Source organism: Macrobrachium rosenbergii, chromosome 37 (assembly GCF_040412425.1).
Source record: "Macrobrachium rosenbergii isolate ZJJX-2024 chromosome 37, ASM4041242v1, whole genome shotgun sequence".
Taxonomy (NCBI): Eukaryota; Metazoa; Arthropoda; class Malacostraca; order Decapoda; family Palaemonidae; genus Macrobrachium; species Macrobrachium rosenbergii.
In genome coordinates, this window is record NC_089777.1 from 17,029,037 (window position 1) to 17,050,592 (window position 21,556).

At 39.5% G+C, this 21,556-nt stretch overlaps 2 protein-coding genes across 5 annotated transcripts in view; both read right to left on the reverse strand.

The window, feature by feature from the left end:
• Positions 1 to 782: 782 nt before the first annotated feature.
• LOC136825361 (uncharacterized) lies at positions 783 to 4,456 on the reverse strand. Of its 3 annotated transcripts, none has more exons than XM_067081620.1 (2): positions 3,766 to 4,456; positions 783 to 2,626 (listed from the first exon to the last, which is right to left on the reverse strand). In XM_067081620.1, the coding sequence occupies exon 2, from the start codon at positions 2,609 to 2,611 to the stop codon at positions 1,793 to 1,795; it is 819 nt and encodes a 272-aa protein (XP_066937721.1). In that variant the 5' UTR covers positions 2,612 to 2,626; positions 3,766 to 4,456; the 3' UTR covers positions 783 to 1,792. The 3 variants fall into 3 exon arrangements, with proteins under 3 accessions (XP_066937721.1, XP_066937720.1, XP_066937722.1); XM_067081619.1 differs by having other exon boundaries at positions 3,770 to 4,394; XM_067081621.1 differs by lacking the exon at positions 3,766 to 4,456 and adding an exon at positions 3,211 to 3,397.
• A 7,860-nt stretch (positions 4,457 to 12,316) lies between these two features.
• The window catches only part of LOC136825359 (uncharacterized), an 87,252-nt gene continuing 78,012 nt past the window's right edge, over positions 12,317 to 21,556 (reverse strand). For both annotated transcript variants that reach the window (XM_067081616.1, XM_067081617.1), the window contains one exon: positions 12,317 to 13,683. In XM_067081616.1, the coding sequence (XP_066937717.1) occupies positions 12,971 to 13,683 (713 nt within the window). In that variant the 3' untranslated portion in view covers positions 12,317 to 12,970. The remainder of the gene's footprint in view (positions 13,684 to 21,556) is intronic.

A 21,556-nucleotide genomic window follows, 5' to 3' on the forward strand; every position in this document is an offset into this window, starting at 1 on the left:
CCTTGTTTTCTCCTTAATGGACGCCATTTGCTGAGGAAGCGGCCGGTCGCCGTTCTTCAGATTCATGTCCGACGTTCCGAGAATCTGATCTCCCAAAGCGTGCGTTCACCTTAAGTTCTGTTCGTTTTCAAATGAGGTCATCTCTCTCTCTCTCTCTCTCTCTCTCTCTCTCTCTCTCTCTCTCTCTCTCTCTCTGAGAGAGAGAGAGAGAGAGAGAGAGAGAGAGAGAGAGAGAGAGAGTATAGATGGCTCCCAAGGCAATATATGAGAGAGAGAGTATGGATGGCTCCCAAGCAATTTATGAGAGAGAGAGAGAGAGAGAGAGAGAGAGAGAGAGAGAGAGAGAGAGAGAGAGAGAGTCCCAAAGGCAACATATTCTCGTGCAAAGGGCAAAGTTATCATTAGGAGTAATTACACCTGAAAAAAAAATATCATTCCTCTGGAAAAGATAAGATAAGCATGGGCAGAGCTTAGAACTAAAGTGCTGCTCTTGAAAGTAGCTATAAGGCCCCCTTGTCAATTTCATGACAGGTTTATGATTGGTGATGGTGATAAAGTCAGGTATGCTTAGTAAATGTAAACATAATCACCCTAATATAATAACTTTTTAAAATTTCGTAATTACCTGTTTGTCTTTGAGATGTGTAAAGGTGTCACTCGGCTGAAGACTTTCCTTCAGATCTGTGTTGAATTTGAACTCCTCACACGGGATTTTTAACTTTTATTTAATATTCATAAAAACCTTATTCTTCCAACAACGATGAGGCTGAGAAAAACAAAACTACAATCCTTGACATTTTTTTTCATTCATTATTCTCATAGGAACTCGTTTGATCATTAAAACAAAGTGTTTATATTACAACGTAACAGTTGCTACCTGTACATCAAGTGAAGGAATTTTGGCTGACAACCAAATTAACAATAATAATAATGATCAGTATGAAGACAATAACAGTAAGAATAACAATAACATCCGTATCATCGGGCATGCAGAGAAATGATTTGCAAGCTGCTGCAACTATCACATGCCTAATTTGCATCAAATTTGGCAACATATAAGTATCTTCATCAAAGAAAGGTGGTCCATATGCCTCAAATGCAAGGCCGATTCCGAAAAGGGTCTCCCAATGTTATAATTTTCAGTCAGGCTACAGTACAGAAGTGGCTAAAAAGTTCACCTGGTGTTTGAGGGTTGATCAAGTTTAAATATGTACTTGCAAAGAGACCAATAACTGGGTTTAAGGTATTATTAACTACGAACACTGAAGTGTATCAACTGTTTCAGGCCACAAATGGTGCACAAATAAGCTTTGGCTTCCAAAGCTAATGTTTGTGTCACAGTTTGGTGTCAAAGGATACTGTAAGTTCTGCACTGAATGCGTTACTTAGTACTGATTACTTTTATCATAACTTTAGAAAAGTTTCACCTAGAAAACTTTACATGCCGAGTAAAATCCTTGGACGTTTGCTCCAGTCACTGGCTATCTCATTTCAGATCCTATGTTACTACTATATAGATTTTCTTCCTTGGACACTGATGGGAAAAACATTGCTCTAAACATTGGTCAAACATCAGCCCACAGAGCTAAAAGCTGCCTAGTTACTGGGGTACAGAATTTCTCGCATAAATTTCTAAATCTCTGTAAAAACAGTAAATCAGAGATAGCCTGTGTTCCGGCCGTCAGTTGCATGACATACCATAACCTTTACACCAGGCAAGTGCCCTGAAGAGCTACTTGCAAAATGCCCAAATGATTTCACAACTCTTGCAAACAAGAAGTCTTGCAGTGCTTCAAGTAGCTAGTTTATGCCTCATCATATACCGACGCTCCATCACAGTACTCTGAAAATACTTCATCGTCAATGTTCGCTGAGACTCTGCGGCACAGAATGGACAGCAAATCCTCGCAAAATACAGTGTCACCCCTTGAAAGGGGCTACCGTGGAACTTGATGTTCAGACTCTGCTCCTCACCCTTCTTGTGTATAGATATGTGGTTATGCCTGAAGTAACAGAAGTAGAGCTTTCCACCCGTTACCGGCAAGAATATTCGCAGAGTGTAGAGAAGGAGCCTCTTGATCCACATGCTGTAGTAAGAACAGCTGCTGATGATTGCAGTGTAAGCGCACCAAAGTTTGTACCACGTGTCGCATCCGTTCTCCCATCGGTCAAATGTTATGATTTTAGGGTGCAGGACGCTGGTTCCTAACAGATACTCCTTCCAAGCATTGACACACAGGCTCCCCTTTGCTTTGGGTTTGAACTCTGTTTTGCCACTGGGCACTCTGAATGTCTTACTCACCCTACCCTTTGTACTCTTTGAACTCTTGGGTAAACAAGGAGAACTTTTCCCAACGCTAAAGTTTTCACTTTTGTGCACCTTGCCCTGAAGGATGACAGAACTCTGTACTTGTGAGCTAGGGGGCTTCCTAAGCACAACTACCCTCCTCCCTGTTGACTCTCCAGATTCTTGGTCTGCTTTTCTGCTCTGACTGGACCCACATCGAGAATTGACTGCTTCCGGACACCTTTCTTCACGGAGGTCCTGCGCACGCTCTCCATGGCGAACGTTCTGAATGAGAAACTTCTCTGGTTGTGGCAAGGCTTGCATCTTCGGCTTTCGTTTCTGCTGAAACAAATTGATTCTTACAATTGTGCTCTAATTTGCCTGTTGCTCTTAAAAATAATTACGTAACAATAATAATCAGTGGACTTCACTGGCAATGTGATGTTATTAAAAGTCACCAAATACATCTGTTAGGATACATAATGGAACGGCTTTTAATTATGATACATTGTTTCATCAGTGCCACTTATCTGCAGATTATTACACAAGTACAGAGTGATTAAATGAAGTCCTGTACTCCATCTTACAAATATTATGCGTTCTAAATTTAAACCGCCAGTGAAACAACCATGGATGATTTAAGGCTAGAAATGGATTGCATGCTGTTTATCTTTGCTTGCTCTATATTATGACAATTAAAAAAAAACATACGGAAGGAGAAGAATCACGTGAAATAAAATATGAACACGTGACTACGAAAGAACAAAATAAGGACCGTCTTAGCATCAAACAGAACGGAAATTGCAAGCGGTAGAAAAAGGGGATGGATGCACAGGGAAAATAATGAGAAGCTGGGGCTGCAAGCCCTGAAAAAGGGATTAAGAGCAGTTAGTGAATGAGAATGAAAAAATTCCGGAAAATACCTGACTAACGACTGCGGGTTTTGACGTCTGAAAAAACCGAGGTAAAAGACCTGACAAAAATTAACCTCGATCGGGGCCGGAGGCGTTAATGGATTCTCCCTCACATGTGACGACAAAAATAGCTTGAACGAAAGCATACCACTGTTATCACTGGATAAAAGAAAGCCAATTTCTGGCTGCAATTACATGAGTAAAAGTGTTATCACTCCCCGAATAAAGTTGGAAATAATACGGCAGAAGAATGCTGTGATAAGGCACATGTTTCTTTTCAAGGTCATGTGGGATCCGACCACAGTACACCAAGATACGAGAGACAAATGCAATGTAGGCGTTTACACAAAAGGCCATAAAAAAAAAGTGACAGAAAGGGGCTTCCACTGAAATCATAATGAAAGGCAAACTGGCACTGATTGCTAATAATTTCTCAGAGAGAGAGAGAGAGAGAGAGAGAGAGAGAGAGAGAGAGAGAGAGAGAGAGAGATTATAGCAGGGGAAATGATGATTTAACCTTACAACTAATGTAGCGAGATACCGCAAGATCATAACTTCACTCACTTACTCTTCTTAAGAAGCTAGAGATTCGTCATTTGCAGACGAATAATAAAACCGGGTAGTATTACTGTACAATCCCCTGAGGAGTAGACAACCAACCTCACTCGGACTCGTCGACAAATACACTGGCATATACGTAATGTACTCCCATCTCCTCCACTGTCTTGATAAAGCTGGTGTCGGAGGCTCTTCGTCATACATGAATTTTCCTCTACAAAGTTATCAGAGCGATTTTACTTCAGCAGAATCTTAGAGGATTGTGTAACGATCGATACTACATAGAACAGTTTAAAGACAAATTTGGAATATGGCTCAGAACAATGCCAAATGACAAATTTCTCTTTTTAGGCGACCCGGCAACTCTGCAACACGATAGCCGAAGCGTTTGTATTGGCCTGACAACTTGATAAATGTGTCTTCGGGTGGTGAATTCTATTATGCCAACTCGGTTCCAAGTGTTCCGTGTTTTTTTCATCTTCATAAACAATCGTCTTTGTTTGTTAACTCGTTTACACAATAAAGGACGCTTTAGTCTTCCTTAACAACAGATATTTAGGTAAACGAAACACACAGTTAAGCAGCTGGGATGACAACAAGCGCCGGGTACAAACAAGAGTGTCTGTTGACAGATCAAGCTGACTATTTTCTTTTTTTTATTTTTTCGTTTCTTGTCTATCTGTTTATTCATCTCCAAAGTCTGACCTTGGGAGACCAAGGTCACCCCCCTTAAACCCCCACACCCCTTCCCTTCCCCCATCTTCCAACCCCCCCCAAAAATGCTTGGTTAAATGACCTCTTTGAGAAAGAAGGGAAGCAACATAACTCACTCTTGCAGGCCAAAACAAACAATTCAAGGTCCAGGCTGCTGCAACACAGCCGACCCAAGATGATGGTGCTGCGTTTATCCCACGTTCGTCTTAATCCCATCCCAGAGATGCTGTGCGCATGACATCACACAACATTGCACGCAATTGCTGGTGCTCTCGGAAGTTGAAAACGCCACGTTTTGTCAACTTTTTCTCTTTTTTTGGCTTATCAAGATGTCTATTTATGTGCTTGGTGAATGTGCTTTTTAAGGCAACTTTTTTTTTTGTTGCTTCTCGCTTAAAAAATGGGACAATTGTGAATGATAATATTCATGATAAAAAGCTAAGTTTAGGGATTCTGTTGTCGGTCTTCTGCAAAGTACTGATACTGCGAAGGGAATATTAGGCCTACCATTATGGATGACGGTCTTTTTATTATTCGCATCTGTCGCGCAGATCAGGAAAAGGCAAGGAAGGTAAAAAAAAAAATCTTTTACAGTAAGATCCCATTAAGCGTCCCTCGCCTAAATTAACCTAACCTAATTTACCTAATTTAAACTAATCTAACCTTATCACGCAGGGGACTTCGTTTTAGGTCCCTAATCACATGAATCTGTCAAAAAGCCGTCAAACACTCAGCCGACATTTAACCATGAATTACAAAACGTATTTATATATATACATATATATAATGGAAATGAACACTTGGAACGTGTTTCACAGAAATAAATTTTGCTCACATCGGGATCGAATCTCGGTCTTTCGAGTGAGAGTCCAGGGCGTTAGCAATTCGTCCGCACAACAGGACGAACTGCTGGCGCCTGGAGTCTCACTCGAAACACCGGGGTTCGATCCCGATGTGAGCAGAAATTTATATACATAAATATATACATACTTACATATATAATATATATACATATATATATAAATGTATATATATACAGTATATATATATATACATATATATATATATATATATATATATATATATATATATATATATATATATATATATATATATATATATATATATATATATATACAGTTCAGTAATCTAGTAAGTGCAAGCAGCCGGCTGCTGCCTCTTCCAACACGTGTCTGAATGTCAAAAAATCTGAAATTCATCAAGGAGAACCAGGTCCACTGATTTAACTAGCGCGAACTGGACACTCTCTGAAGCCTGGCCAAGTTCCTCACAAAAAGAGTTCATCACACACACACACACACACACATCGACACGAACAGCTTATCATTTCTGTCCAGATAACGTTATCTGAGATTACAATGACGCGGCGGTGTGACCGGGGAAAACCTTTGAAAAACTTTGGTTTTTAACGAAGTCTGAAGTCTCCTTCACCTGTCAGTTTTTCTAAAGAGTTCTATCATGTTTGAATGTAATGTAACTGTAGAAATTAAAAAATTGTGGGCTTTAACGAAGTTTGAAGTCTCCTTCATCTTCCTGTTTTTCTAAGGTGTTTTTTCATGTTCGAATGTAATGTAACTGTAGAAATTAAAAAAAAAAAAAAAAAAAACTTGGGGTTTTAACGAAGTCTGAAGTCTCCTTCGCCTGTCAGTTTCTCTGAAGTGTTTTTCAACTACAGAATTTAAACAATGCTTAATTATCCTCGTACTGAATGGATTATACAATTCAGGTCAATATCCTTGCACCGAATGCAATATACAATTTAGGTCAAAGGCCAGGCACTGGGACCTATGAGGTCATTCAGCGCTGAATGGGAAATGGAGGGTAAAAAGGTTTTAAAGGTGTAACAGGAGGAAGACTCGCTGATGCACTATCAATCAATTGTCAGGAGAAGGTGGAAAATAAGATGGAAGAAAGAGAACAGGAAGGGAGTCACATGAAAAGAATGAAAGGGGTTGCAGCTCGTGGCCGAAGGGGCGCTGCAAAGAACCTCAAGTGGTGCCTATGTATTGAAGCCAGAGTGACAACCTTGGTTAATATTGGCCAGATCTAAGACCTTTTTGAGCCTGACGAGAAATATATCTGATTTGGAATCAGGTAATTTTTTTACTAATATTCTGGTTAATTAGGCCATTCTTTGCTTATGTTAAATTTAAATTGTGCCAAGATTTACTAAATCTGACTTGACTGTCTATTTATCTATTAATTTGTTCATTTGCTTTTTTTTACTTTTTAATAAGTGATCTCTTCTTTCTGTATTTCCCATTCATTAACCTTCTGTTACTCGTTTCAAATGACTACCATATTCTTTGGAAGTCTGAATTTCCAGTCAAGGGCCCCTGTGGTGGGCTTGTTCCATATGAATAGGGTTCATCTTCTGAATAATAATAATGATAATAACTTGAATCAGGCCAGTACTAATTAATCTCCACTCATGCAAGAATGTTTTACTTTGTCTAAAATTTCCTCAAATAAAATCTCTCAAATTTGGCGAGCAGTTGATCTGCAAAAACACGAGGGCCAAGTGGAAGTATGTATATATTTGCTTGCTATGTATCACTGTGACACCGCGCACCTGAAATTATTGCCATTTATTCAAAGCTCATTTTTTTTTACTATCATTATTCATTTCTCTCCAGTTTATGGTAAGATTCAACATCACACATCACCAGAGGATGTCCAATGGGGTAATGTGACCGCAACATAATGTTGTTATCTATGATTTTCATGTCAGTTTGCGATGACAGTTTCAACTTTTATCAAGTACTTCAGCTTTTAAAGAGAGAGAGAGAGAGAGAGAGAGAGAGAGAGAGAGAGAGAGAGAGAGAGAGAGAGAGAGAGAGAGAGAAACGATGTTATCTATGATTTTTAACGTTGCTTTGTGATCAAGGTCACAGTTTTTTCAAGCACTTCGGCTTTCGATGGAGAGAGAGAGAGAGAGAGAGAGAGAGAGAGAGAGAGAGAGAGAGAGAGAGAGAGAGAGAGAGAGAGAGAGAGAAATTTCAGTCCAGCAGGAGCTTGAAAGTTATAAGAAGCTTAGTTCTAACTAGTTGACCTAAATTGTATATTTCTAAGCTAATGCAAAAATTTTGATTCCAAATCATATAGTCCTCACGAAGAAAAAAAAAAATAAACAGATACAAGGTCTGCAGAGGGAAGGTTTGATTTTAACTGACTGTGAAATACGAAAGAGAGAAAACAATGGCACAATATAATCTTAATAATCTTATCTTGATCCGCGCAGTGATGCTACATTGAACACCAGACATCATCCATATCACTAGTACAATCCACTGATGAAAGGCAGATATTGTTCACAGGCACATTATCATCCTTAAAAATGATATTTCTGAACGAAAAATGAGAACAACAACAACGACCCTCGCGTCATTTCACCATTTGGCCACGTTCATACGAAGCAATCAAACAGAGTGGCACGTGGAAGAGAGCAAACACTTCAAGCATACAGCCGAGCCAGCAAGCACTCGAACCATGCGATCGATCTACTTTGCTCGTATTGAAACGGGCGCAATTCTCATCATCAAGAACCTTCTGCATGTTGCGTTTGAATCAATGTATCGTATGCTTTCGTGCAACAAGTAGAAGGGCCTCCTTTCGCTTCATTTGAGTTAAAAAGATAATTTATCGCTCCGATTTTCTGTCTCGTTGTGCCTAAATCCTGCCTTTGATTTTGAAGTCTGATATCCATTTTTGGGTTAATTTTCGGGGGACCGTTTTGCTGATATAACCTGCTGTGAGTTCAATATTCACTGAGGCTAATTTACAAATTGAACTGTCTCCAAAACGTTGCGTATCATTTGAATTAGAAGTAATTTCTCTCTGATTTTCTGTCTCGCTGCGTCCAGACTCTTTGATTCTGGGAATCTGACAAATGATTCATTTCTGGGTTAACTTTCAGACCCTGCTTGTCTGATAAGCTGCTGAGTTTAACTGAGGGTAACCTAGGAATAGAAAGGTCTCCAAAACGTTCATTTTAAGCCACTCAAAAATGATTACGAGAGAGGTTACTCCTTATGGTGGTGACCCCTGCGAATGGTTGGCAGTCTGAATCTTCAGCTTGCCATATCTGATGTCACTCTCAATAAGAAACAGCGTGGCTCCTTGCAGGACGAAGGAACAAATGGCCAACAAGTATTGAGGTTTACAAGTCAAATAGGGAGAGGTGAATCCCTCATACCAAGCTGTGCTGGTCATAACACCACAACTCTGCAGAGTCGTCTGGCATGAAATAGAATATAAATTTTAGGCCAAAGTCCAAGCACTGGGACCCAAGAAGCCATTCAGCGCTGAAAGGGAAATCAAAAGTAACAAGGTTTTAAAGGTGTGACAAGCGGAAAACCTCACACTTGTACTATGAAACAATTGTTAGGAGAGGGTTGCTGAGGAAAGTAAGTTGGAAGAAAGAGAACATTAACGGAGGTACAGTAAAAGGAACGAAAGGGGTTGCAGCTAGGGGCCGAAGGGACGCTGCAAAGAACCTTAAGGTATGCCTGCAATGCACCCTTACGGGAAGTTGTCTGGTGAGGGACCTCATGGGAGGAAGGAACAGTAATTCCCACATGCTTAGCTGCGTTGGAAACTTCATATTAAAAGCAAGGTATCATATTCCAACACTTCACTGAAAATCAGGAATGAAGCTTTATAACTGAACAGCTGATTGGCCTTATAATTGAACAGCTGATTGACAGGACTGAAATCGTTCACATTAACCTGAAGTTTAAGCGTCTCAACAGCAAAGACCATCTGGATTACTAAACAAAAACAAACTGAAGTGGAAATTCGACCCAGTTACAGAGAGAGACATAACATCGGTTGGAGAGGTACACTAAAAAATATCAACAAAACAGGAGAAAAAATAACACAACTGGGTCAACAGGTCCTTACAACCTGGCTCACCCCCAATTAAAGACAGTTTTAAATAACATACTTTTTCAGGTATAAATTCTACATTTTTTAGTTTTCTGAAAAGAAAACTATTGTCCAGCTTTGTCTGCCCGTCCGCACTTTTTTTCTGTCCGCCCTCAGATCTTAAAAACTACTGAGGCTGGAGGGCTGCAAACTGGTATGTTGATCATCCACTCTCCAATCATTAAACATACCAAATTGCAGCCCTCTAGCCTCATTAGTTTTGATTTTATTTAAGGCTAAAGTTAGCCATAATTGTACGTCTGGCAACTATATAAGCCATGCCACCACCGGCCCGTAGTTAGTTTCATGGGACGAAGCTCATACAGCATTATACGGAGAACACTGAAAGATAGATCTATTTTCGGTGGCCTTGATTAGTAGATGTATAGAAAACTCGATTTTTTACTTGTTTATAATCGCATCGCCTGAAAAGCTGAAAGAGTGCCGTAACCACATAACTTTCAGAAATCCCTTGCTCCTCAGTGAACCTGGAAGAGGACGACCAACTCACCAGCAAGGCGGACCTTGACCAGGGAAATCCGGCGCTGAATTCCTTGTCATGAACGTCAAAGTAACATCAATTGTTAACTTTAATGGTTTTGAAATCACGTCCATTGAAGAAGCAATATTTAGAAAGCTCTCTACGTCAATCGTATCAAAAACACTGCAAGCTCGACATTTTCAATGAGAGATGTCTGCTGACGCAAAATGTATATTTTTTTCGTAATTTTCTCTGGCTGTATATGATTGTTTTTCACAGTAGCTGGGCTAATCTTGGGCTATTTTGCCTTTTAGTTCCTTCAGAACATATATATATATATATATATATATATATATATATATATATATATATATATATATATATATATATATATATATATATATATATATATATATATATATATATATATATATATATATATATACAGTACAAACAAAATATACATAAATATATCTCCAAACAAAAAAATTCATAATAAAGAAAACAAATGCTGCCAAATGTCAGGTAAAAAAAAAAAAAAAGACAAATGATCCTTAACCCATGATCTTTCACCCCACGACGGACATAACCGCCCTTCACTCAATGTAGTCTTCCCTATGATAGGCCACGGGAGCAAAAGTCATTCTGAATTCATGTCGCGCAGTTCTCCGTCGTGTCTAATACATTATTCATGAACATCATTCATGTAAGTCATAAGAGACTACTTTTTTTTTTTTTAGTTTTCTCGTGCTGAAACTGTTTCACAAAGTTTCTCTCTCTCTCTCTCTCTCTCTCTCTCTCTCTCTCTCTCTCTCTCTCTCGCCAAATAACTTACACTGTTTTTCACTGTTTTAATTCAGCTCTCTCTCTCTCTCTCTCTCTCTCTCTCTCTCTCTCTCTCTTGCAACGCCAGATAGCTTACAATAATTTAATTATATTCAATTCAATTCAGCTCTCTCTCTCTCTCTCTCTCTCTCTCTCTCTCTCTCTCTCTCTCTCTAATTTTAACTACTTCTCATTTTCTTTAAGGTTAAAGGTGGTCCTCTCATCTTATGTCAATTTTAGTCTACGATCTGAATTTTATATATATAAAATATATATGTATATATTTAAATATATATACGAGACTCGTATATACATACATACATACGAAATTAGCATATGTCACTTAAAAACTGCCAAGTCCCAAATACAACGCAAGAGGAATTGGATTTTGAAAAAAACAAACACAAAAATCAAACATGCCGTACAATTTTCTCCGCGACGCTTCAAGGGGGAAACAAACGGAAACCGAATCCGCGTGACACAAAACTGACAGCGAACCAGGAAAAGAGGAAAATGAGACGAGCGTCGTAACATTCGCGAAGGATAAACAAAACGTCCGATATTTCACGTTCCGCCTCTGTGTTTTCTGCCATTTTCCCCGAGACGCTGATTTCCGCAGGCGACCGAGGGGGCCCCGTCCCGCGCTCACCTTACGAGACGCTTCGCCTCAGGTGGTGACAGCCAATGGCGGTGAGGTCCTATTTACCCCTTCCATCCATCTAGAAGGAAGGATGGAATGGGTCCATAGAAGATGCGACCCCTTTCCATCAGGAGGTGGCAGGTAATTGGTAATGATTCTAACCACCCCCACCCTTTCCTACCCCCGTCCATCCCGGAAGAACGAAAGGCCATACATGATGATGAGGGGGGGTCCCGTTGCCCCCCGGAAGTGACAAATAAATTCGTCGTCACTCCCTCCAGGCTTTTTATTCTAAGGGAGACAGGAATTGGTAGTGATTCTAAACCCTGCCCCCAAACCCCCTTCCACCCCAGAAGGACGTAAGGCCATACATGATGACGAAGGTGGGGGGGTCCCATTGCCCCCCGGGAAGTGACAAATAAATTCGTCGTCACTCTCTCTCCAGGCTATTCTAAGGGAGACACGAATTGGCTCTGTGAAGTATGATAAGGCAAAGGGTTTTCTGCCTGAGAGAATAAAGGCAATGAAGAGGTGTCCCGATTTTCGAGGGAAATAAGTTTTTGATTTTTGCTGAAATATTAAATGCTCCTGAATGTCTCCTCTTTATTGCCCCCAGAAGAGATTTGGCTTTGAGAGATTCTTAAGAGGATTTTAAATGCTTTTTCTTCTTCCTTTTTGTCTGAGAGAGGCTGAAGGGAGGGGGAAAAGATAGGAAAATGAAAGAGGTGTGTGTGTGTGTGTGTGTGTGTGTGCATAACAATTGCATTATCTATAGAGATTTCCATATCTATATATATATATATATATATATATATATATATATATATATATATATATATATATATATATATATATATATATATATACATATGTATATATATGTGCGTTTATACTGTACAATAAAACAAACCAAATCATATAACCGAGTTATTAAATCAAATTAGAAAGCCTTCTCTGTACTTAGTTTATTTTGAACTAATACAAAAAAAATCTTAGCAAAAAATTAATGAAATTCTGGTCTGGTGTATCGAAAAAACCTCAGCATTATATTAGCACCTACTGTAGAGCCTTCCATCTACCACTGACAGTTTCTCAAGCAGGTAGTACCTCCTAATTATGAGAACAGTGTTTTACTTATCAAAAAGCTATGCGCCATAAAGCTCGTACTTCAGACTTCTGAAGACCTTAGACATCACTGTTATAATATATGCAGAGAACTTTGTTGGTCCTTCAATAGAACACATATGGATGCCATTCACTTTATGCATATAAAGTCAGTCCTATTTTCTAAGTTTCTAATTAGGTAACCACTTCTATTAAAACAGTTTTCAGGCTAAAATGTCGTGAATATTTTGACGAATTTGCATTACTGTTATTCTTTATATATATAAAGTCAGTACTATTTTCTAAGTTTCTAATTAGGTAACCATTTCTTTCAAACATAGTTTTCAGGCTAAAACGTCTTTAAGATTTTGACGAATCTGAACTACTGTCATTCTGTTCGTGCTGCAAGAGGCATCACTCCTTTCAGTGCACTGAGTAAAGCACTACGCTTATTGATCAGGTCGACTATTTTTCTGTACCACCCACAATCAGCTGATCCCTCAAGTATTTTCCATTACACTGTTGCTGGTGTCCCTTGCCACATCTCTTCTTCTCGACATCCGATTCGTGACTTCACCAAGCCAGGATTCGTGAAACTGGGCATTTACGGATTTCGGAACACTGTCGACCTGACCAACATTACTTTCGACATCATCTCCGCTCATCTCGTGACATCTGCCGATTGCGGCGGATCTCCCGGAAGCGTAAACCTCTGGAATACTCCCATGCCGGCGCTGTCCCAATCTCCGCACCGGAGATACCTTCCTTCCGGTCCTTTCCCCAGATTCGAGGTCGACGTTGCGGTCGCAAGGGTACGAGTAGGAAGACATTTCTTGGTAAGAGGACCGAGAGTGCCAAGGCACCGCTAAGGAGCGTCCCGTCGCCACCGGAAAACCTTCCTCGTCTCGCCCTGACCCGAAAATGGTCGTCCTCCTTTGGGAAAGCGACGACTGAAGACTTAGAGCCGGATATCCTTCCTCGTCTGTAAGCGAGTCGTCCAGTTTCCAGAGGGGGAAGCCCTCCTCGTCCAGGAGTGTGGCGCCCGCCTCACAAAGCGGGGGCGGCGCCCCGATGCCAGATGAACTTAAGGGCGTTTCGTTTTGGATTTTGTTCTGTCGTATCCTGAAGGGGCGTTTCTTCTGGGTTCTTCGTTCACCGTAAGGGTTATTGTAAACTGAAGCGTCACAGTCCATTTCCGATAGTTCTTGGAATTCTGCAATACAGGAAATGATGTAATCAACGTTTATGCCTTCACACCTAACCAGGGGTCACTGATTGAATTCTTAATTTTCTTTTATTAATTAATTAACATAAAATATTATGAAGAGCAAGGAACTTGGATATATGCGATTTCTCAGTTGTACAAATATTACTAAAGTGTAATAAATCACTGTCATTACAAGGGAAAATCCGTTAACAGTGCATGATATGCAGGCATTAACATAAACACTCTAATGACCTCCTAGCACGAAACTTGGCTCAAGTAACAGGTTATTACGTAATACATGAGTATATTAGATGAGTTACAGACACACATTGCCACATTCCTACTTTTGCTGCTAGACCTCTGACGAACCTCTTACGCAGAATTTTCTGCACCATTCGCCTCAAAATACGCTATACAAAAGCTCATTAATAGTGCATCGAGCCACTATACAGACACCGCGCCATTCACCTCTGTTTTGCAGGTACTTCAATGCTTCCTGGATATTGTAGGCCTTTCTTGCCTACACCTTTTTTAACAGCGCCTATCCTGCACTATCTAGGTATTCCTCTAACTCCAATCTCATTTCACTTCTGCACTGTGCACTCTTTTCACCAACCTAGCGTCTTCCATCTTCCATTCACCCCACATGGCCAAACCGTCGCAAAACGATCTAATCCATCACGTCCCCTAAAGTAGCCTTTTTAACATTTCTACGTCTCTCCCCACATATCCTTTCAGTTCTTCTGGGATAAAAGTGACACAAAACATCTGATTTCCCCTAACCAATTATCTGCTCAACAGGGACGATCTTCCGAGAAGCCATAGCAACCACTGAACTCCGCCAGTTCATGATTACTTGAGACGAAGAGGGGCATTAGCATAATCGAAGTTCATTGTAGGCGCTCGTGCTGGCTTCAAGATATAAGCACTCCAAAAGCAGTGGTGTGGGAGTAAGTGGGAGACTGGGATGTAAAATCTAACTCGTTCCTTCAAATTACCTTCTTATGTTCAAGGACAACAGCGAAATTAGAAAAGTGCGGGCAATATCAGTCGCTTTAACCTGAAATTAAGCTCGTAAGTATCCACTTACATCAGTGAGATGGTATGATTCGTGATTAACATCTCATTCTACTTCGATATTAGTGTGTAGTAACGTTCCGGTTGTAGCTGTAAGAACGACAGATGGGAACAATATCAATTCCTTTCTAATTACTGCCATTTCAAGATCTGACACATTAAATTTCGTTAGTTGCCGGCTTAATCTGCCAATGATTAAAAACGAACAAGAACCACCTCACTTGAGTAGCTGCGTGGGAGCATTTGTAATTTTACCTAACAGCATGAATGAATGAGTGAGTGAGTGTGTGTGTGTGTGTGTGTGTGTGTGTGTGTGTGTGTGTGTGTGTGTGTATTCAGTTCTCTATTTTATATTGACGTTTGGAAATTACCTTATAGTATATTATTGTGTATGTGTTTGTGTGTGTGTGTGGGGTTGTGTTTAGTTACCTATTTTACATTTCCGTTTGTAAACTACCTCAAGCATATCATAGTGTATGTGTGTGTGTGTGTGTGTTCAGCTCCCTATTTTATATTTACGTTTGTAAACTACCTTAAGCATATTATAGTGTGTGTGTGTGTGTATGAGAGAGAGAGAGAGAGAGAGAGAGAGAGAGAGAGAGAGAGAGAGAGAGAGAGTGTGTGTGTGTGTGTGTGTGTGTGTGTGTGTGTGTGTGTGTGTGTGTGTGTGTGTGTGTGTTCAGTTACCTGCTTTACATTAAACAAAGACAACTGACATTTAGGCTTCAGCAATCTGCAAATAGTTCTCCCTTTAGCGTTTCCAATTACGAACGAATTACTGTATTTAGCCTAGAGCATCCGAGCGCTGGGGTTAACTGAATGAAATCACTGACATTTAGGACCTCAGTTTACAACGACGGAATTCTTATAATTGCGGCAAATTAACGCTGGCACAGTTCTCTATTCGTGCGTGTGCGTGTTATTCATGCTTGTGAATGTGCGTGGGAAAAGAATATTGACTGTTTGTTATTTAAAACCTAAGGCTATTAGGACAGGCAGCATAATGTCGAATGACATTACTAAAAGAAAGGTTAAGGAATTTGACCACTAAGGAAATTATTGAATACAGAAGTTAGGCCAAAGGCCAAGCACTGGGACCTATGAGGTCATTCAGCGCTGAAACGGAAACTGACAGTAAAAGGTTTGAAAGGTGGAACAGGAGGAAACCCTCGTAGTTGCACTATGAATCAATTGTCAGGAGAGGGTGGGACGTTAAGGAGTAAGAAAAGGAATATGAAAGGAGGTACAGTAAAAGGAATGAAAGGGGTTGCAGCTAGGGGCCGAAGGCACACTGCAAAGAACCTTAAGTAATGCCTACAGTGCACGGCGTGCGGTGCACTGACGGCACTAACCCCCTACGGGGCTTAACTAAGGAAATGAGTGACCTTTTATAAAGCCTCTTGAAAGATGTTAAGTTATAGGAGTCAGGAAAACTATAAGAGCAAGAGAAACCCAAAGCTCGTTAGCAGAAGGAAATAAACAGTCGCTGAGCCGTGTACTCCCAAGAGGATAACCCGTTTCCGTCGGGTAATAGGTTTTCGAAATCTGCTTTGAAAAAGCCAATAGGAACCAGAGCGTTCGGAGATGGCATTTTTCCGCCTAGAGGGGTCCTCGACCTTGCCCCCAAACGTTCTATTCCTAGCTCGCTCTCTCTCTCTCTCTCTCTCTCTTGTAACGCCACATAGTTTACAATAATTAAATTCTCTATATTCGATTCAATTCTCTCTCTCTCTCTCTCTCTCTCTTTCAAGTTAAGAGAAACTCTCTCTCTCTGTCTCTTCTCTCTCTCTTAAGCTCTCTCTCTCTCGACTCTCTCTCTCTCTCTCTCTCTCTCTCTCTCTTAAAAGCTTTAACCTTCAGTATAAATTGCATGCAAGAAAACCCAAAGATATAATGCTGTATGAGCCGCGGCCCATAAAACTTTAACCACGGCCCAGTGGTGGCGTAACCTATATCGTTGCCAGAAGCACGATTATGGCTAACTTTAACCTTAGATAAAATGAAAGCCACTAAGGATATAGGGCTGCAATTTAGTATGTTTGATGACTGGAAGGTGGATGATCAACATACCAATTTACAGCCCTCTAGCCTCAGTAGTTTTTAAGAGCTGGTGGTGGACAGAAAAGGTGCGGACAGAAAAAAGTGCAGACAGAAAAAGTGCAGACAGAAAAAATGCGGACAGAACAAAGTGCGGACGGACAGACAAAGCCGACACAATAATTTTTTTTTACAGAAAACTAAAAAAGGACAAAAAACATAAAACATAAAACACGAACTCTTATCATCAACGATAATGACGCACACATTTAGGATGGGATATATTTCGTAAATGGAGAGACAGAAGAGAAGGGCGAACAACACAATAATCGGCTTAGGAGAGGAACTGATGAAGTTAATTACAGAGGCAGAGGGAGGAAAAAGTGACCGGATAACGGGACGTTCGTGGAACCTTGTCACAGGAAGGAGGGAATCATTATATAGAGGAAGGCTGGGTCTCCCTACAAGCCCATATACGCTTTAGGAAGGAGTGACATTTTAAACGATGAAAATCATAATCTGTTACAAACGACGAGCAACAAAAATGTGCAGTGAGTGTTTTACAAGTAGGCAGCATTTGACATTATCAGCAATGTTTTAAGAAAATGCAAATGATAACAAGTAAAAAATGCGCCGAAGCGAGTTATCTGTACATCTGATATTCAAGGCCACCGAAAATAGATCAATCTTTCGGTGGTCTCGGTATAATGCTGTATGAGCCGCGGCCCGCGAAACTTTAACCACGGCCCGGTGGTGGCCTATCCTATACCGTTGCCAGAAGCACGATTATGGATAACTTTAACCTTGAATAAAATAAAAACGACTGAGGCCAGAGGGTTGCAATTTGGTATGTTTAATGATTGGAGGGTGGATGATCAACATACCAATTTGCAGCCCTCTAGCCTCAGTAGTTTTTAAGATCTGAGGGCGGACAGAAAAAAGTGCGGACGCATGTATTAAATTACTACGAACACCGACAGGACTTGGGAATGGAATACAAAATTTAGGCCAGGGGCCAAGCGACGGGACATATGAGGTCATTCAGCGCTGCAAGAAAAATTGAGAGTTAAGAAGGTTTGAAAAATGTAATTGCACTATGAAACAAAAGTTAGGAGAGGGCTGAGGAATGTAACATTCAAGAAAGGATAATATGAACGGAGGTACAGTTAAAGGAATGGAAAGGTGTTGCAGCTAGGGGGCCGAAAGGACGCTGCGTGAGATGCAGATGAAACGACCAATCTAGATTCTAGACCCTGAACAAAGCGAGAGAAGATCGCACGAATCGGGGAATACATAAGAAAGAACAAATTCCCAAAGGGTCATTTGGTTCGAGAAATGAGCCTTGCTTACGTAAGACTTGTGGCCAGACCACGAGATTACACGACGCTGCATCAACCAATGAGTGCCCGCCTTTTGCTCCCTCGGGAAATCTCTCTCCGCTAACGTTGTTATCTGATAAGTCAGTCCTTGAAATCCCATTTTATTCTCTCGAAAGCTCCGATAAGGACCCAATATTATCTGGTCTCAAAGATCCCCACTCGAAGGCAGTCAGAGCTGTTAATGTATGACTCTTGCTTTGCGCTAATAATAATAATAATAATAATAATAATAATAATAATAATAATAATAATAATAATAATAATGCCATGGGACACCAGAGTAGATGAGTAAGAAAGAGGAAAAGTTGATAAATATCAAGACCTGAAAATCGAAATAAGAAGTATATAGAATATGCCAGTGGAAATTGTACCCATCATCGTAGGACCACGAGGCACGATCCCAAGATTCCTGAAAAGGAACCTAGAAAATCTAGATGCCGAAGTGGCTCCAGGACTCGTGCAGAAAAGTGTGCTACTAGAAACAGCTCACATAGTGAGAAAAGTGATGGGACTCCCAAGGAGGCAGGGTGCAACCCGGAACCCCACACTATAAAAACCACCCAGTCGAATAGGAACTGTGACAGACCAAAAAAAATATATATTATTTTAATATTAATAACGTCACAGATGTTCGTCAGGTAACGTTAATCAAAAAGCAATTTAGGAAAAAACTTGTTGGGAATTATGACACTGAAAAATTTATATAAGCAAAGCTTTTAAAAACACAATCAAAAGACAATTTAGGAAAAAACCTGACTGGAATTATGATACTGAAAAAAAAATTAACTCGAATTATGATACTGACAAAAAAATTAAAAAAGCAAAGCAGAAGCATAAACAACCCCGTATTTATTAAATCGTATTTTATCAGATCGCTTGTTTTGAAAGGCAGCGAGGTGATAAGATAACGAAACTTGAAGTTTTTACACGTTGGCCGTAAATGGTGCAACAAAAGAGATCTTACACACTTGAACGAAGCTGTAGTTTATAATCATGTTGTGCTTTGTATTATATGAAGGGAATTTGACACACACACACACATATATATTGTGATATATAAATATATATATATGTATTATATAGTATATATATATATATTATCAATCTATCCATCTATTTATATATATAGATATATAATATATATTATAAGATGTATTATATAGTATATATATATATCTATCAATCTATCTATCTATCTATACATACAGATATATTGAGAGATAGATATATATATATATATATATATATTATATATATATTTATAAATATATATATATATATATACATATTTATATATATATAGTGTATATATATACATATATATATATATATATATATATATATATATATATATATATATATATATATATATATATATATAAGTATAATCCCAAACCTCTAAAAGGTAGGAAAAAGGACAAAACTCTGGCAAGCAGTAGGGCAATACGGAATCCTAGATGAGACCGGATTTTCATTAGTTCCGCTTCGTATTCAAAGAGGGCGTCTAGAGACGTTCCCATATAAATCCAGAGAGAGAGAGAGAGAGAGAGAGAGAGAGAGAGAGAGAGAGAGAGAGAGATTTAGTGATAATATGGTTTGGAGGGTCTTGAGTTTTCAGAGTAAGCAGACTTTCCTCGTCTGTGGATAAAACGGAATTTGGAAAGATTTTTTTTTTTTTGTTGGGAAGCTCTCTTGATTTCTTTTCCGCTCCATGTGACCAGCCTCCATTAAGCGAGCTCAAACACGGGTTCTTTATATATATATATATATATATATATATATATATATATATATATATATATATATATATATATATATATATATATATATCTAAATATATATATATATATATATATATATATATATATATATAAATATATATATATATATATATATATATATATAATATATATATATATATATATAACTATATATATAATATATATATATATAATATATATATATATATGTGTGTGTGTGTGTAAAATATATATAGATATATATAACTATCTATATAATATATATACATATAAATGCATATATATATGTATATATGTATAATATATATACATCTATATTAAACTTGATCACTTACGCAATTGTGAATAAAATCTCCGCTAGATACCATCCTGTTTAAGTGAGATCCTGTTATTCTTGTGTGTGTGTGTGTGTGTGTGTGTGTGTGTGTGTGTGTGTGTGTGTGTGTGTGTGTGTGTGTGTGTGTGTGTGTGACGAATTTGGCAATTCAAAGAAGACCACAAAGATTAATCGGCCATACGACCATATCGTAACATAACAATAATGACTTGTCATAAAAATTACTCCACGGTAACCAAAATCACATACCATTCAAATCCCACGAATAAAAATGTAAACAAACAACAGCTGATCCGCTTCTCATAATAAAACACCCCCCCAACCCACCCACCAACCACCCCCGACGAAAGCCGTCCCAGATATGACCAGCGATCAGCAATTAAGGAGCGGCTGCAGCTGGATTTGAAGACCGGCAATCATTTAAAGCTCTCTCTCTCTCTCTCTCTCTCTCTCTCTCTCTCTCTCTCTCTCTCTCTCTCTCTCTCTCTCCTGATGACGGCGCCGGATTCAACTGATGGTTTTATTACGACCAAAAATGGATCTCATTTGCCCACCGCACGCCTCGTCCGGATTTAGTGTCTTTCGGGAACCGATTCCTGAATGTAGTTGCTCCTTCCGACGCCCACGGTTGGGAATCAGGATTTTATTATACCGTTTATTATGCTTGAACTTGTAAAGTTGTGGTTTTATCTCTCTCTCTCTCTCTCTCTCTCTCTCCACGGTTGGCAATCAGGATTTTGATCTATCAACCATACCTGAACTTATAAAGGTGAGCTTTTATCTCTCTCTCTCTCTCTCTCTCTCTCTCTCTCTCTCTCTCTCTCTCTCTCTCTCTCTCCACTGCTGTGAATTACGATTCTGATTCCGTAGATTATGCTTGAACTTACAAAGGTGTGGTTTTATCTCTCTCTCTCTCTCTCTCTCTCTCTCTCTCTCTCTCTCTCTCTCTCTCTCTCTCTCCACGGTTGGGATTGATTCCGTTGATTATGCTTGAACTTACGAAGGTGTGGTTTTATCTCTCTCTCTCTCTCTCTCTCTCTCTCTCTCTCTCTCTCTCTCTCTCTCTCTCTCTCTCTCTCTTGCATGGCCAGACATTGATCCCACAGAAGAATGGATACGACTACGGACTGTTTCCTAAACGATCCATTCAACCTTTGTTGATCTGGTGAACAGTCAGCTGTGATGATTCGCTCAGAGAGAGAGAGAGAGAGAGAGAGAGAGAGAGAGAGAGAGAGAGAGAGAGAGAGAGAGAGAGAGGGGGGGGGGGGACTACAAACATCTTCCCAAAG